The sequence below is a fragment of the Orbicella faveolata genome, unplaced genomic scaffold (genome assembly GCF_042242905.1).
Source record: "Orbicella faveolata isolate gen_17 unplaced genomic scaffold, um_ofav_v1 contig_48, whole genome shotgun sequence".
NCBI lineage: Eukaryota > Metazoa > Cnidaria > Anthozoa > Scleractinia > Merulinidae > Orbicella > Orbicella faveolata.
Window position 1 is genome coordinate 2270997 of NW_028301578.1, and position 16428 is coordinate 2287424.

The following is a 16428-nucleotide window of genomic DNA, read 5'->3' on the forward strand; positions in this document are numbered from 1 at the left end:
CTTCTATTTATTAAATATCTCAGCCTATCTTACGCTAATTTTTCTTTATATATTGACCGGGCGTTCGTGAAAACGATATTTTTGAAGCAATTATATTCCCTTTATTGTTGCTAGAGACTTGAAGCTTTCACGTACAGGCCGCGGAACTACACCTGGCAGAAGGCTAAAAACGGTTTGTAGATGTTCATTTCTCGAAGAGCAAGGGGAGTCAGCGGACACTCAAAGAAATTATAATGCACGTGAAAAACAAAACTGAAAGAGCGAAGACTGGGGAGAGTAGTATTCGAATACTCGGTATTGGACTGGAACTAGCTAGCAATGCAAATGGCGGGGGGGATTGAAAGAGACATTTGATAAAAACTCCATTACAGGGACGGCGGAGCCTAGCCGGGGGGCTGCCCCCCCCCCCCCAATTTCAAGCTAAAAGTACACAAAATGATAATTTCACAAATATCTTCACACCCCCTACACGTTAGCGTCTCTGGCGCTTGCTTGTAAGTCCCCCATTCAAAATACGCTCCGCCATCCCTGCATTAGTCTCAACTGCAAGCGAATGAGCGGGGGGTAATTAATGGGAGGGAAGTGAATGTGAACGAAGAAGTAAAGCGAATAAATTATCAACTATCACGGTTAGAGTTGGACTGCTGGGTCTCGGTGGGTTTTTTTTGGCTTTTCTTCAAGTTAATATTTCATGCAGGAATGACGAGAATAAAAAGAAAACATTCGTGTTCTCAAAAAGGGTTGTTCCCCTTGTGATTATTAGAATAAAAGAAATCCCTTTCTTGAAATTAATTCATTTCCTTTCAGAACAAATAACGCAAAGTTTTCAAATTAAACTTCATTTTTTAATATTATTCTTTTTAAACTGCCTAGCAGCAATTCGCGATATATAAAACATCTTTCGCTAATAAAATCTCTCGTCAAAAGCTTTATCTGCATTGATTCCTTCACACAGTTAAGAGAAGTAGTGAACTTAACTCTCACTTAAATTATTTTCGTAAAAAAAAGTACATTCAGACATATATTTCCGCTTATTTTCTAGCATTTGTCATTCATTTAAGTGTTCATTATCACCAAGGACGCCATAGAGCCGTTTTTGTTGTCGCGCTCGGAGAACTCGCTGAGGTGATGCTGATCTGCTGAGCGTGAGGGAGGGATGGACTGACTGGGGACGGAGTTCTTGACATCTCAGTTTGAACTGGGCTAGTTAAAGGGATGAAAACCGCAGATTGTCTTGTTGGTGATGGCGGCGGTGAAGGATATGGGACCCAGACGGCGTTTGGCGCAATGGCGGGAAAACTCGGAGTCGTGGCGGGAATCCCTGGCGCGTGGCTCGTGGCGACACGGTTTGTGGCGTTACCATGGCAGCACGAAGCCAAGTGTGACAAGAGTGTTTCCCTGAGCTGGTCGCTTCCGTCGCTTGTCATGATATTTCTGTTGACTTCGTTTACACACTGATTGAAGCCAGCTCGGTATTCAGCAAGCGACTTGGGATCTGAAAGTTTTAAAATGAAAAGTTCTGTTAGATTCCCAGCTCGATTGGAAGACAAACTTGTAAATGTAAATAAATCCAAATATTGCATCGCATGATTATTGTTCAAATTGCAGAGGCGAGAACGGAAGAATATATCAACTTTTTTTTCTCTAAGAAAAAAATCTAACTTAACAAAAGGGGGGTTAATTGTGCGAAATCTTTTAATCAACTCATATACCATTAAACACATTGCATTTCCCTGGTTCCTAATTTTAAAAGTTTATTCACTTTAATAAAACTTAATGCTTTGTGCGTCGTAAATGATTAGGAACATTTCATGGAGGTATTACCTTCTGTACGAGTGTCCTTTCGCTGCATTGCTCTGAGGTAGGTGACAGTCATCTCAAGCACGTCAGCTTTCTCCATCTTGGAATAACGAGAGGCCTTAATAAAAAAAAAATTATTACTCAGTAAACTTGAGTTGTTTAACCTTTGACTAAATTAAATCAGAAAATAAATCATTTACATATAACGATGTCAACTTTCCAAGCGTTCAAAATGCAACAGAGTCGATCGAATATCCCAGTACATGGTTCATAATAAGTGTCATTGTTGAAGAGCCGAATCATTCTCAGTTTGGTTCAGTTCTCAGTTTTCTACGTTGAAGTAATGAAATAATTTATCAGCTACTTACATCTTTTTGAAGAAGATCCAATACAAGACTTTTGAGCTCGTTTAAGCTGTCGTTAATTCTTGCTCGGCGCATTTTTTCCATCAATGGCTTCTTTGCCTGAAATAACAAATTTCAAACTTTAAGCAACAAGTTCTGAAAAGTCGAAAACTTTATTAGCTCATTTCTCAAGGCTGAAGTACCAGCAAAAAGTTAGAAAATTTACTGCTTACCTTCCTCCTCTCCGACAGAATTTTGCCAACGTAAAGTACACTGTCGACGCATTCAACGGGCATGTTTTTAAAGGTTTAAGAATGTGTTTTTCTAAGGAACTTTGTCGGAGATGTTGACTCGGCGAGTATTTGTCGCAAACTGTCCGACATGCATGATGCGATCCATTTATATTCATCAATCGTGGGAAAATATCGGGGTCGTGTGCCGACATTAGATGAGTCTTATTTACAAACACCTGTCTTCTGACAATCGGCTTGGTGCCCAAACAATGCTGGCTTCATATACAAAGCCAGAACCGTGGGAACAGTCGCCTCTGATTGGCTAAGCGCTTGAGTCGCACGATAACCGTCATTTGCATTGTTTCCCGCCTTCAGCGGCGCGTGAAGAGCGTGAGACCAGGCGAATGTGATTGGCCGAGACGCGCGTGATTCACTTCATATAATTATGGCTGTGCTACTCGTACATTCAAACTTCTAAAACAAAAGCAAAATGACAATCCGGAGCTCTTGAAATGAGGCATCGAGGCCATTTGAGCACGTGCCGTAATTGACTCGACACTCTCATGCCTTTTGTCGTACCAGCTCCTTTTTCTCCAACACAGCTTTTAGTTTTAAAGGCCTCTAATAAGTTTTATATTGACCGTTTCAGAAAGTTTAAGCCGTTCTCTTACAATCCACGTGCTGCATAAAACATAACAGGTATTATTTTCATTGTTTGTCCCATTCTTTAGCACTTTATCTTTCTTTGCACTTAAATCGCGCTTTGCAAGCACTATTTCAATAACAAAGGAAGGCGAAAATTTCCCACGGTAGAACGAGTCGCCGACTAAATGTAAAATAAATGACATTCCCTTGGTTGAGCACGTATTCAACACCGTGCCAGGTGCACTTATGTTTGTTTTGCCGTAATAGTCGTAATGGAATCACTAAAATGGATTTATGCTTGACAATTACAAGTATTTTGAGTAAACTGAATCCATTTTTATCCATTCGGTTTGTCCAGCGGGTTGAAATCAGTTTCGTTTCTTTTGGCTTATTGAAATATAGACTTTAAAAAAAATTGCCAATTTGGCCACACTTCAACTGCTCAAAAACGGGAGGAATCATTTCAACTTTTAACAAACGATAATTAAGCATGGTTGTGTAAGGGCTAAATCAGTTATAGACGAATTTTATAGGGCTACGGGCTACGAGCGCAAACTGGGGCTACTTACGTGAATTTGATGTCTTTCATAAACCGTTTTCGTTAACGTTCACTGTTTTTTCATATCTGTATTTGCTCAGTACCTAATCCTTACAAAGTACAGCTTTCCAACTGCTAAATTGAAAGTCATAACAGATTTTATAAATAGTTTATAAAATAATGGATGTTTATTAAATACAAATTCTTGATTCACGCTTGGATAGCTAGTAGAGCACAAACTCCACAAAGTGAAACAAGCATTCTAACTTCTTATTTACACCATTGAAATACGTCTTTATTTTCACATCATGACGGTTTTAAATCGTTACTTCATTCCATTGAACGTTGCGAATAGTGCAGTGAACCGGCTTCGAATTAAGAAACAAAATTCCAAAAGGTTTGGCAAACAAGAACTAAAATTCATGCGTTTGAGAAAGAGCGATGCCGGAACATATTAAAGTATTTTGCAGTCAGTTTCTAGTTTTCAGAGAGCTACTGAAGCGTGCAGGCTGATAAACTGGTAAAAGTGATTTTGCTTTTGTTCAGCCGTCAACCGGTATTGAACTTGAAATCGGTGAAGTGAGAGGGTAAAGTTACTCGTATTGATTCGATATTAGCAGTGAGTATATCGGACGCACGCCCGGGGTTATTTGCATTTTAAAGCTAGTAAGTTACGCGATCACATTCGGTCATGGCTGGCTGGTCATGGCTGCCATATTTAGTCCGCGTCCGCACTACGCCGGAGTAATTTGGAAACGGAGGTTCACTCTGAAGACGCATCAAATGATTTCAAATCACACTACGCCGGAGAAATTTGAAAACGCAACAATCACCGGTCGTTCTGGATTTGTGTTTGAAGAAAACTCGGTCGGGGAAATCACATGATTGTCGTAATGCTATAGTTAAAAAAGCTCCGTTTTCAAAATGTTTTCCGTCCACACTAACACGCAAAGCCAGCGTTTTCAAATTCCTCCGGTTTCAAGAGCGTTTCCGAAAAGCTTCTTTTTCGTGACGGATTGGTGTGGACGGTAAGCCTAACCATAGCAATAAAGCTGCGTTTTCAAATTTCTCCGGCGTAGTGTGAACAGGGCTGAACTGATTAATTTCGTTTTAAATTCCCTTCGGTACCTATGACAGGAATGGCGAGTGGTCCTTCAACTGAAAACCATCGCAAAATTTTCTTCGAATTTCACGAATCTCGCAATCTTTTTTTTAGCGTTCTAAATATGCGTCTTGCAGTCTCGAATTTTTTTACAAAGCTGTCCAGCAGTTTCGAGTTTTTGCGAGACTAAAAAGGCTCGAAGTACCGATTAATTAAAGTGGGTTTTTTTTTTGTATATATAAGCGACATCTGAATGTCGTAGAACCTGAACGTCTCGTGCTCGCAGTTAAAACACTTTGAAGCCTCGGTCTCGCAATTGAAGGAGTCAAAAAGTCTCGCTTCTCTCAAATTTCTGGCACTTTAATATTATTCACCACCCCTTATGACGTGTTTTACCTTGTAGTCTGTGTTTGATTTAAAACTCGGTTATTGAAATCGGTGATTACCGTAAACAAATTCCGAAAGTAACGCCGGACCCTCGTTACTTTCTAGATTCTACACAGGAATTTAAATCAACTGCGGTTTTACCCTATATCAAAGGTGTATCAGAGGTTCTTTGCCACTGCCTACAACAACAAGGCGTACCCACTGTCTTTACATCTGACACAACTCTTAGGTCCTACTTAGTGCGACCTAAAGACACCCTTGAACCAACAAAAAACAAACAAACAAACGGTGTTGTTAATGAGATTCCTTGCGAATGCGGCAAAGTGTATATCGGAGAAACAGGGAGAGCTACGCGAGAAAGGATAAAAGAACATGGCAGAGACATTACGGCTTGCTCGTACACAAACCTCCGCAATTTCAGAACACGCCAACGAGACGGGGCATTTACCCATTTGGGACAAAGTCAAGTTTATTGATCTATCAGGGAAGCTATCCATATAAGACTTCATCCAAATAACATCAAGAGAGGAAGTGGAATCGAAATTCCTGAAGCATGGATACCTACAATCAGAAAGCACAACATCCGGTCAGTTAGAATGCGGACCTATGAAGGAACAGTGTCACAAAGTCGGAAAAATAATGAGGATCGAAATGCACCAATAGCAGCGAACCAACGTGCTACAAATAGCGACACTCGACGATTGACCTCATCGCCTGATGAAGACCAGAAGTATAGCAGCCAAGACGTCACGATCTACATCTCAAAGTGACTCCATCTGAAGAAAAACGAGTGAAAATTCATCTATCCTATCTTACACCACGATGAATAATGTACACATCTTTAATGACATTCACAATTCTACTTTTTAAAAACTCTCTTTTGAGTGGGCGCCGTAGAGAATTTATAATGTGGTGCTTCGTGAATTAGCACACAGTTAGATTTCAACGTCTTGAACATTTTAAAGTAAAATTAGTGCTTCTAGCAGATCACGTGACATGTCGCAGACGTTTAGTGGAAATAGCCATTACTTGTTTGAGGTATTGGTGGCGGTTTTTAGTAATCTCATCCAACAAAAACGCGTTTTAGATGCAGGTCAATCATTTCCATCCTCTCACTTTTGAAATGACCGTCCCTCTTTCGTAGAAAAATTTTATAGCGGCAAAGATAGTTTCCGGCTTCAACAAAATTCGACTTTTGATCATTTATATTCTAAAAACAAAATCAGGGAAGATCATTCCAAACGTAGCAAGGTAGATAAAATTTACATCAAAAACGCTCATTTATTGATCAATGAAGTAAAAATTCGCCATAATTCGCCGATTTAGTAAATTTTAACAAAATGATTACGTAACATGTCAAGTGATCAAAATAATATGTTAAGGCAAGAAAGGACGCCGAGTTTTATAATCAGGGAAAATTTCAGCTGGGTAAGACAAATGTAACAAGAGATATAGCTGCCCAACCATAATTCTAGTTTACATTCCTGACCCGGTCGGAGGAATTTGAAAGCGCAGCGTTGTTTTTTTCTACGGTTAGGCCTACCGTCCACACCTGAATCCGTCACGAAAACGGAGCTTTGCGTAAACGCTCTTCAAACCGGAGGAATTTGAAAACACCGGCTTTTCGTTTTCGTGTGGACGGAAAACGTTTTGAAAACAGAGCTTCTCGAAAATGCCGTCAATAATCATGCGATTTCTCTGACCGAAGTTTCTTCAAACACAAATCCAAAATGACCGGTGATAGTTTTGTTTTCAAATTTCTCCGACGTAGCGTGGTCGGAAAACGATTGTTGTGTTTTCAAACCTCCATAGTGTGGACAGAGCCTTAAAGTCCAATGCCCCGATATAGTTGGCTGTCGATAAACCTTCGATCCCATCGATATCCGTACGATTGCCATCCGCGATCAAAGTTCGAAGTTCTCTATTTTTTCTTCACTTTTATCCATCATTTTTTCCAAAATTTAGCCTAATTTTTTTGCAGATCAAAAGTGAGGTATGCAAAGCGATTCGTTGAGGACCTGAGAACAACAGAATATTCCCAAAAACTTCTCTATTTTTAACTTCATATCATCAATCATTGTAATGCTAAATACGCCGAGGATCAGTGCATCATTAAAAAATTACAAACTTTACCAAACTGTCATAGGTGTTTTGGTTAACCTAATAATACGCGACCAGTGATGGTTCGTTTACATGTACAGTATGTCAAAGTAAACCATTTCAAAACACCTGTCGGCTTACGTACTGTGATCTGTACGTCAATGAATTTTATAGTTTTAAATTCAGATAGAAGCTGAAAGTTTCCAAAGTCGAAAATTGTGAGAATCCGTTTTCCAGTATATTACAACGTAATGGTGAGTATCTGGTCCTTAGAATATGAATTTGAAAATTAAAGCCAGTTTCGTTGCCCCATTGTAGGGAATCTAGCTGAGTTCTAGATCATTGAATAGCTGTGAAACGTTCCTGTAGGTATTTTTTGTGAAGTTAAATGCACCTGCATCAGTACAAGTAGCTATGGATGCTTGATGATATTCAGTTCGAGATATTTCCACTTTACTAGTTAATATTTCAACAATTTTTTAGTTAAATTTACAAGCTTTCTTTCTACTAGCTGGAAATGCTAAAATTAACTTCTTAACATCCCGTTCAATCACTACAGTATTTTGTACTCTCAGCTTATATAGTCTTCCGACGGATTATTTCTTCCAACCAAACGTTCCTCCCGACTTTCACATGCTATTGATTTATATATTTTGCACTTCGCATTTATTTTCTTTAGTTTTCAGTGTCGCTTTTTGTCTATTTTAGTGTCGATCCAATTCAACCTTAGGACTTACCTAACAGCTTTATATGTTTGTGATATTTCTAATAATTTAGAAAAATCAAGCCAAGTTTCATCTTAGAATTCAAATTAGGTCCAGAAAAACACGCTAAGTTACTGCTTAAGCTGTCAACGCTATCAACAAAGATTTAATCGACGGCGGATCAAGAATACAAATCTCCTGCGGTTTAGAAACTGAACTCGAAGAAAAAAACAGAGTAAGATGTGTTTGGGTTACAGGTTAGATAGAAGAAGTGAGAGATGATAGTTCAGCCCCGTCATTGCGTGAAATGTTGCTTGTAGCGGACACAACTTGAAAATTTACCTGTGGAGTAGAAATTGATTTTGTTTCTGCGCCATTGGATGATATCTCGTCCTCAGAGCCCACGTGTTTTCGGTCAGCGGTGACCGAGCGGACGATGCTTCAACCTCGTTGCCAGGGTTCTCTCTTTACCTCGAGGGAGTAACAGAGAGGATCCTGGGAACGAGGTTGGCCGCGCTCTAGACGAAATCAAAGATCGGAACTAGAAATTCTAGTTCCGGTTTGCTTGTGCGCATGCGTTCAAGTTCAATTGCGGTTTCTTAGCATGCGTAAAAAAGAGTAACTGCTGTGGCTAATGTTGCTTGGCTTTCCAATATCTCCTGAAGTTCTCGACTTTAATTGGTACTGGCCAAAAAAACTGTGGTCTCAGGGAACGAGATAGAATTGGACGTAAAATTACCTGCTTAGTCGCGCGCGTAATGCTTCTACGAGCGTGCGTTTTAGAAGATGACACGCGGTGCCATGCAGACATCGTGTATACTTCCATCGTGTATCCCGCCCGCCTTAAGTCAATCTTCGTTTTGTTTTGTCCTTTTACAGGCCGAACACGGAACACCGCTTCGATTGTCAACCCTTCTATTATTCTTGACTTTCATGGTGATCACAGCTAACCAAACCTGCGAACAGAAGTCATCCGAGATGCATTACGCCCTTGCTGGGCATGCGCACAACTCTATCGAGCTCAATGAGTACCCATCATGCTTGAACGCCTGCTTGGGCGATGGAAAATGCGTCAGTTTCAACTACAACTTCGTAACGCTTCTGTGCGAGCTCAGTAATAAGACCAAAGGGATGGAGCCTGCCAGCTTTATCGAGAAAAAATACTCTACTTACACAGAAGTTCTGCGATAGTTAAACCTGGACAGTGATTTACAATATCAAACTTTGGATAGTGAAAAACAACAACAGCAGCAACTTTATTCACTCGTACATTTACATTTTATATATGTATAGAAGGGCAGAAAAAATGTACAGTTTGAGTCTGGAGATTGAAGTAACCCGAACGTTTTTTAGTCAGTCTGCAGTTACTGTTATGTTTGTATAGATATTTAAAAGAATACAGATCTGTTAAGAGAACAGATGACCATATGCACATAGTGTAATAGAACGGAGAAAATCAATACAAGTTTTCAGAATGTTGTTTAGACATGCAGTAAATAAAATTTTAGTTGTTTAGAGAAGTTGAAGGCATTGAGATCTCTAAGGTTAGTGCAGATACTGTCCCAGAGAATATTCGCTGTACGAGCTATTGTTTGTGAAATAAAGGCACACAAAAAATATTAAATCTGGGACTGCTCTCCGTTACTCTATATTTCATTTAAAATCAATTTAAGGTAATTCCACTTAAAAAGAAGGAATATTAAACATTTTCTCAAACTTCATCCGTATGGTAATCATGTTATGTAATTAGAAAAAATGCAATAAAAATAAGGGGTCACCGTGCTCGTTTTTGCCACCACTAAGCCCAGAATATCGTTTTAATTCTTAAAAAATTATTACATACAAATAAAATGATCCCTAACAAAAATATGATACTAGTATTAAGCTGCTACCGATCGTAGCAATAGGTAGGTAGATAAGGGTCATAGTGTTAGTTAAGCAAAGCTATACACACAAATGCTCGAAAGCAAAGGAAGGCAATAAAAAAGGCGATAAAGAGGCACAAACAAGCGCACTAAGAGAAGTAAAATAAACTTATGCCAAAAAAGACGACTTAACTGAGTTTAGACGTGAACACAGCAATGCTTTAGACATTATATTTTTGAATTTCAGTGCTGAGAGAATTAAGTAATGCTCAAGAGTTTGGCAGGTGGCCCTCCCGGGGGGTGACTCCCATTTAAAAGGGACGGGGGCGTTCGTCAGAAATTTTGAAAAGAAGTCCCAAGCGGTACCGAGATCCCGCTTTGCGGTCGTGGCTTGATATTTTTTCACCCCTTAGAGGTACTAATTCTAAAAGAACACTTGATCTTCTGTCATAAAGATTTTCGGCTCAATACTCGAAAAGGAACTACAAAAGTTCCCGCTGTGGAACTTTTGGAGCCAAACACCCTAAGAGGTTCCAAAATCGATTTTTTAACTCCTAAAAGGTACGACGAGAACCCCCATTCTTTCTAAATAGGAGTCCCCCCCCCCCCCCCTGGGGAGTTGCCCTACTCGCTGGATGGAGAGGGGCGATGTGAGAGTAAAGTGTATTAAGCTCAAGAACACGACACAATGACCCTGATTCTGAAAACTCAAACCCGGATCGAGGCGCAACGCCCTAACTAGTAGCCCTGCGCGCGCTAACCAAGGCATTTCTACCTTAACTAGCGTAACACAAATCTGGAATTATACCCCGATGCTAATTTCTTTAATCATTGAACACACAGCTCGTTTTATGTAAAATGTCAAACACGAGCCGAGAGACAGAGTTTCATCGGGATATCCAAACACCAAGAAGCGTTTTTATCGTATGATGGAGACAAAAACAATGAGGAAAATTTCTTCAGTAAAATTCGTAAAATGAAGATGAAACTGAACATTTGGCAAACACGCGATCTCTCACTGTAGGGTCGTTCAATGCTGGCGAAGACAGTGGGTGTCTCTCAATTGATTTATGCAGTATCAATGTTAACTGTCCCTGAGCCTGTGATCCATTAACTCAAGCTGAACTTTTCGCTTTTTTGTGGAGGAACAAAAAGGATATAATATAGAGACAGATCATTTATCAACCAACATCTGACGGAGGCTTAAATTTTATAAAATTCCGAACAATGGTCAAATCGTTACGGCTATCCCTAACTATTTTTTCTACAAATATGGTGGTCTAACCCTTTTATTAAAGTGAACTACGATCTCCATCTATTCGAAGCGAATTTTCCCCTGTTTTATCATGAACTATTAGGATATTTTCAAGAATTGAGCAGTGCATACGGAGGAGAACCAAGAGGGAAATTTATATTATGGAACAACAAGGACATAACAATTAATCAAAAAACACTGTTTTGGAAAACTTGGTTCGAGAGTGGAATTTATTTTGCGCAAGAACTCTTAAGTAAAGACGGAAAATTCTTATCTCTTGAAGAATTCAATGAAAAATTTGGTTTGAAAGTCAATTACCTGCAATACTTTCAAATTATTGCTGCTATACCAAGTTCGCTGAAGCGAACTGCACAGCAAACCCCAATCTCCACTGAATGCCTTTTTTCAACTCCTGATCTGCTCTTCTTATCCGAAGATAGTACTCTACCCTTGTCTAAAATGCGCTGTAAACACTTTTACAAACTACTTATGAGTGTTCTGTGTCAGAGCCTACTGGAATAAAAAAGTGGAAGGAAAATTTCCAAACAGTTTTCTTGACTGGAGAAGCAATTTTGCCAAGATATATCAGATTACGAAAGATAACAAGCTTAGGCAATTTTTATTTAAAATATTACACAGGATAATCATTACCAAAAAGGAACTTAAGGAATTGAATATTGCAACCGATGACAATTGCAATTTCTGTTCTAGGAGAGATTCTATAATGCATACATTTCCAGAGTGTGATGTCTCTATTTCAGTATTTTCAAGTACCATAAAGTGGTTTAACGACTGACGATATACACAACTTAAATGTGAGTCCTTCTGCTGAACAGATTTTTTCAACTTGACTGATGAAATAACTTCGTTGACCTCCATCCAAAAGCGCACACTGGATCTTCTCTTGCTTCTCATGAAACACTATGCCTATTCCTGTAAGATTTTTCTAAGAACCCCAGTATTTCTGAACTTCAAACCAAACTCCAAATACAATGGAAAATCGAGCATTGCTCACTGACTTGATTTTGCAATTTTCACCCTCAATGTAGCTTGGCCTGTATAATGCAATAATGGAAATATACTTTTTGTCAAGGTGTAAAAGTTTTAAGTAGCATTAGTAATTGAATTTTATTCCAAGTGACGTTAGTAATCGTAGTGTAAGTAATGTTAATAAGTATTGTTAAGCAACTTGAGTTATCGTATTGTACTGTAAGTAGTGGAAGCATTTGTATTTTTTTAGTAGCGTAAGTGATCGTAATGTATTGTAAGTAACGTATGTACTGCATTGTAAGTAATATAAAAAGTGTAAGCCTTTGTATTATAAGTGACGGAATCAATCACATTGAATACGAAGTATTATAAATAGTGTAAGTATATCTATTAATAATGGTAATAGGACTGAGTGGAGTCCAAGTCGATCTGTAATCATACGAGTGATTAACAAAATCGGACGACCGCGAAGCGGGAGTCCGATTTGTTGATCACGAGTATGATTACAGACTGAATTGGACGACACGATGTCCTGTTACCAATTAATCAAAACTATGACAAAATTCGAGAAACGAACAAACCATCGATTGAGCGCTGAACGATTAAACGTCGTTATGAACGCTGAAAAACACGACAGTTTACTCAACAAAGTGCACCGCAACAACGCGCGCCAAATGACGCGTACTGTCCAATTACAAGCATGACGCGTACACTGTCCAATTAATGCTCAAATCGGGCTGCTGATAGCCAATGATGTTCGAGAATTTTGTTATGGTTTTGATTAGTCTTGTAAGTAGCATAGCTGTATAAGTCTTGTGACTAGTGTGTGTAAAAAATGCATAATAAAATAACAACAACAAAAAAAATGGTTGAAAATACGCGACGCGCAGCGGTGTATTTTGACGAAATTATTCGAGGTGTTTGGATAGCTGATGAAACACTGTCTCGAATGTTTGATATATCTTCTCAATCGAAACAAAAACTAAGGAGTAAACGGAGAGGTAAAATCGTCAAAATCTATGCTAATTAAGACCGAGTATCCAAACCTCTTTCACGGTTGTGATTTTCTTTATTTTAACTTGATGAATTATTAATGAGTTTCAGAAGAGATCATAACTAATTGACCCCAGAATCAACTCGACCAAATAGTGAAATAATGTTCAAAGCTACGTTAAACGTCAGGATTTGTGATATCATGAAGCATTTGCAAGAAGTTACTGTTAAATGTGCTATCATTCAACAATAATAATAACAAATATAAAACACAAACTAGCCTGTCTGTCATAGATTTTTTTCAGTTTTTAACACTGAAGAATATAGCTGGGGGACCAAATAGATTTCTTACACATTTCAGTTTGCTTAACTAAAGAATACACGCTATGCATGCTTCGCTGAGGAACTCCTCCCCCCCCACCCCCCCCCCCCCCCCACCTGTCCACCATCTTTTTTTATCGCTCTCTTGAAGAGCCATTATTCCTAGGGGAAGTATTTTTTACCTAAATATCCCGTATTCCAGTTGCACAAGGTAACCATTTTCCTACCGTCCAGATCCCGTTTTATGCGATCCAAATATTCAATATTTCATTAATTTTCCCCCAAATATCTTATATCTCGTTAATTTTTTCCTAAATACCCCGTAACTCGAGATCCCCCAATAGGGCCTCAAAAACCATCGCTATCTGTTAATACTAAATTTAGGGAAGATTTTCACCCGAATTTTAACTCATGCTGGAAGACAGGCCGGACCGTGATGAAGGTAACTGGCGGCTGCCTTTTCTCTTTTCATATTTTCCTGGAGCGACCTGCAACGTTAACAAGATTTGCAAGGTTCTTTATAATTGGCAAAAGGAAGCAATAGGTGAAACAACACAAACAATGCTCCCAGCCCTAGAAACAAAAGAGATGCAGTTTAACATGCCAAGAACAAAAAAACAAACAAACAAAAAATATAGAGGTTTTAAAGAGGTGCAGGTCAACTGGTTCTCTTCCTTTATGTCTTGCAGTTTCTTGTCCTCGATGGCAACACTGAAGCCAAAACATCACAGCAGTAATATTTCATTGGATGCGAAAGGAAAACTAATCGGCGTATGGCTATCGGTACTGAACAAAAAAACATTTACATTAACACTTTTCCTAATACTTTAGCTTCTCAAACTGCTGAAAATCACGGGCTTCGTATATATTTTTCGACAAATGTGATCGTAGCTTTATGCTCCGCACCGCCAAAACTCATGCATAAAATATAAATTACGCTGGTTTCCAAACAAAGAAAGCTATAGGGTTAAAAAGTTGCAAACAGATATAATTAACTAATTTTTACAAAGCTGAAAATGTTTAAAGGAGTAAAGAAAATAAAAACTTTGGTGGCTTTTACATGTAAATTTGTTTTTTAGAATTGATGATATCACCTGAAAATGCTCTATAGTACTTCAACGAGGGTGTAATGAGGTAGACCGTTCGCCGTAAAACGGGCCAAAAAATGGCGTAAAATTGGAAAATTTTGATCGTCAGCCGTAAAAAAATGTTAATCGTAAAACCAGGATGGGCTCCTGGTAAAACAATTTTAGCCACGAAATTAAAGTAAAAGTTTCGAGAACTCTTGCGCAAGACTTTTTTGTGTCTTGTCTTGTGGCTTGGTGACCTAAAGCTTGGTAGCACAGGGAAATTCGAAAAGCCAGAAGACTTAATTTTTGGCAGCAATTCTTATAATGATACCTTTTTCCGTCCCGAAATGGTCCTAAGACCTTAAATATGTTTTACAGTAAATCAGTAATCAAAATAAATTTTTAACTTTTTTAACGATGACTATTAATTTTTAAAGCTGTTTTTAAAAACAATGCTAATTAATTTCTAAGATATCTGTTAACCAGAAGGAAACTATTTTGACCGTTAGCGTAAAAACAAAACAAAACAAAACAAAACAAAATACTAACCGTTAGCCGTTTAGCGTAAAAGGCATACCCTGTTCCGCTTAGCGGGGACCTGGAAAATTCCCGCATTTTCTCGCCTCTTCTGCGACGACGCTCCCTTATCAGCGGATGTTCGCGTGGAGGTAGACGTGCAAGCCCCTGTGCATTTCTTGTAAACACTGATGAAGTTGTTCTTTGCTCTTTATTTCCACGGCATTAGTTAAATCTGATCATTCAAGGAGATTAACACTTCACATTTTTCAGAGGTAACGACCTGTGCACTTCTTAGCAGATCTGCCACTCGGATAAGAGGGTAACGCAACGACAGGACTTGTAACTACGCCAATTGATTGACTTCTTTCACGGCCGCGATCAAGCTTCGATCTGTGTCTGGTCTCTTATGCGCTTTTCGATTTAAAGTTTCATCCACAGCTAATATTTGAAAGAAGAGTGTTAAGGTGATCCTTAAAGTAAGCGATCATTGGTTTGGAATTTGCGTCGATGAAAACCAGATTCTGAGCTGCCAGGTAAGTACTCCTTCAGAACTCGATATTATGATTCGAAAAAATTCTGCATGCATGGCGACTTTAAGCGGTTGATTTTTGCCCTTCGTAAAAGTTTAAAGAGTTTTTCTGGTGGTTGTATTCTATATTCACAGACTGTAGTCTTTGAGTGTTCTTGCCAAGAAAAAAAATCGGTACAAAAAAATGTTTTGGCACCGCTCGCGATCGGTGACTCCGTTTGATGATTTTAATTCAATTCTGTTGTGAAGTCTGCTTTGGTTTTTGACGTGAATCATTTGTTCCTGTAGTGAACTAAATGGTCACAGCCTTCGTATTTTGTATTGCAATGGAAATGTGATTAATTTAGCCTTTCAAAAGCATCAAATATATTCGTGCGTGAGAGAAATTTCGACAACGGCGGTTAAACAACATCGTTCGAAATTGACATGTGGGCATCAATTTTAAGCTTATATAAATAAACTAACATGTATATGGAATGTTTCTCATCCACAAATTAATTCTTGAGACTATTTCGTCAAAATTACAATTTGTCAAGTTTTGTTTCTGTTTCTCTTCCTCCTAAGGAATTTCTATTACATTCCCGCCTATTTTGATCTACCGTCTGTCATGCCATGATCGCGAATCGATGAAAACACGAGAACGTTTTATTTCACAAAAATTACCAATGAGGTGTCGTATAGGTGGGGTCAAAATTTCAACAAAAAGAAATACCTTTGTTTGTCAGTTCGGAAATTTGAAGAGGAAATGCGTTTTTCCTTCTATTGTCGATATAAAACAAGCGTCTGTCCTCACCATCTCTGTTTACAAGAAAAACGTTGTTATATTTACAAGCAAGTTTATAAAGACAGCACAGTTTTTGTTCTTAAACAACTCTTCTAGAGAGCATTAAGTGACGACTTCTCCAATTTCTGAACTGGTAAGCAGATACGGTACGTGCAGATTAATTTTCTTGGTTTTTGTGAGTTCAAAGATCTGTCGTACGTGTGTCCAGAAGGTATGCTAAACGTTTGTTGAGTGCCTGCTGTTTAATCA

General features: G+C 38.7%; 2 protein-coding genes and 2 long non-coding RNA genes across 7 annotated transcripts in view; 2 read left to right on the forward strand and 2 right to left on the reverse strand.

The window, feature by feature from the left end:
- Positions 1-823: 823 nt before the first annotated feature.
- Positions 824-2696, reverse strand: LOC110048827 (transcription factor HES-1-B-like). The gene is made up of 4 exons (XM_020754608.2): positions 2378-2696; positions 2169-2264; positions 1825-1918; positions 824-1495 (listed from the first exon to the last, which is right to left on the reverse strand). The coding sequence occupies exons 1-4, from the start codon at positions 2438-2440 to the stop codon at positions 1071-1073; spliced, it is 678 nt and encodes a 225-aa protein (XP_020610267.1). The 5' UTR covers positions 2441-2696; the 3' UTR covers positions 824-1070.
- Positions 2697-5492: 2796 nt separating this feature from the next.
- On the reverse strand, positions 5493-8436 carry LOC149095940 (uncharacterized). The gene is made up of 2 exons (XR_016204682.1): positions 8196-8436; positions 5493-5825 (listed from the first exon to the last, which is right to left on the reverse strand). It is a non-coding gene; the product is annotated as an uncharacterized LOC149095940 (long non-coding RNA).
- On the forward strand, positions 7058-9477 carry LOC110048828 (uncharacterized). The gene is made up of 2 exons (XR_002296685.2): positions 7058-7403; positions 8733-9477. It is a non-coding gene; the product is annotated as an uncharacterized LOC110048828 (long non-coding RNA).
- A 5531-nt stretch (positions 9478-15008) lies between these two features.
- LOC110048837 (uncharacterized) overlaps positions 15009-16428 on the forward strand; it is a 30018-nt gene continuing 28598 nt past the window's right edge. Inside the window, exon 1 of one of the 4 annotated variants that reach the window (XM_020754616.2) lies at positions 15009-15399. The gene's annotated coding sequence lies outside the window, so the exon portion shown is untranslated. Of the gene's footprint in view, positions 15400-16178; positions 16326-16428 lie in introns of those variants that run through there. The other 3 variants (XM_020754619.2, XM_020754617.2, XM_020754618.2) reach the window with 3 other exon arrangements.

Excerpts from the sequence above, each read along its gene's own strand:
- LOC110048827 (XM_020754608.2), bottom strand. The coding sequence starts at position 2,440 with ATGCCCGTTGAATGCGTCGACAGTGTACTTTACGTTGGCAAAATTCTG. Across the intron at positions 2,265-2,377 it reads TTCTGTCGGAGAGGAGGAAG|GCAAAGAAGCCATTGATGGA; the intron begins GTAAGCAGTAAA and ends TTGTTATTTCAG. Across the intron at positions 1,919-2,168 it reads TGGATCTTCTTCAAAAAGAT|GCCTCTCGTTATTCCAAGAT; the intron begins GTAAGTAGCTGA and ends TTTTTTATTAAG.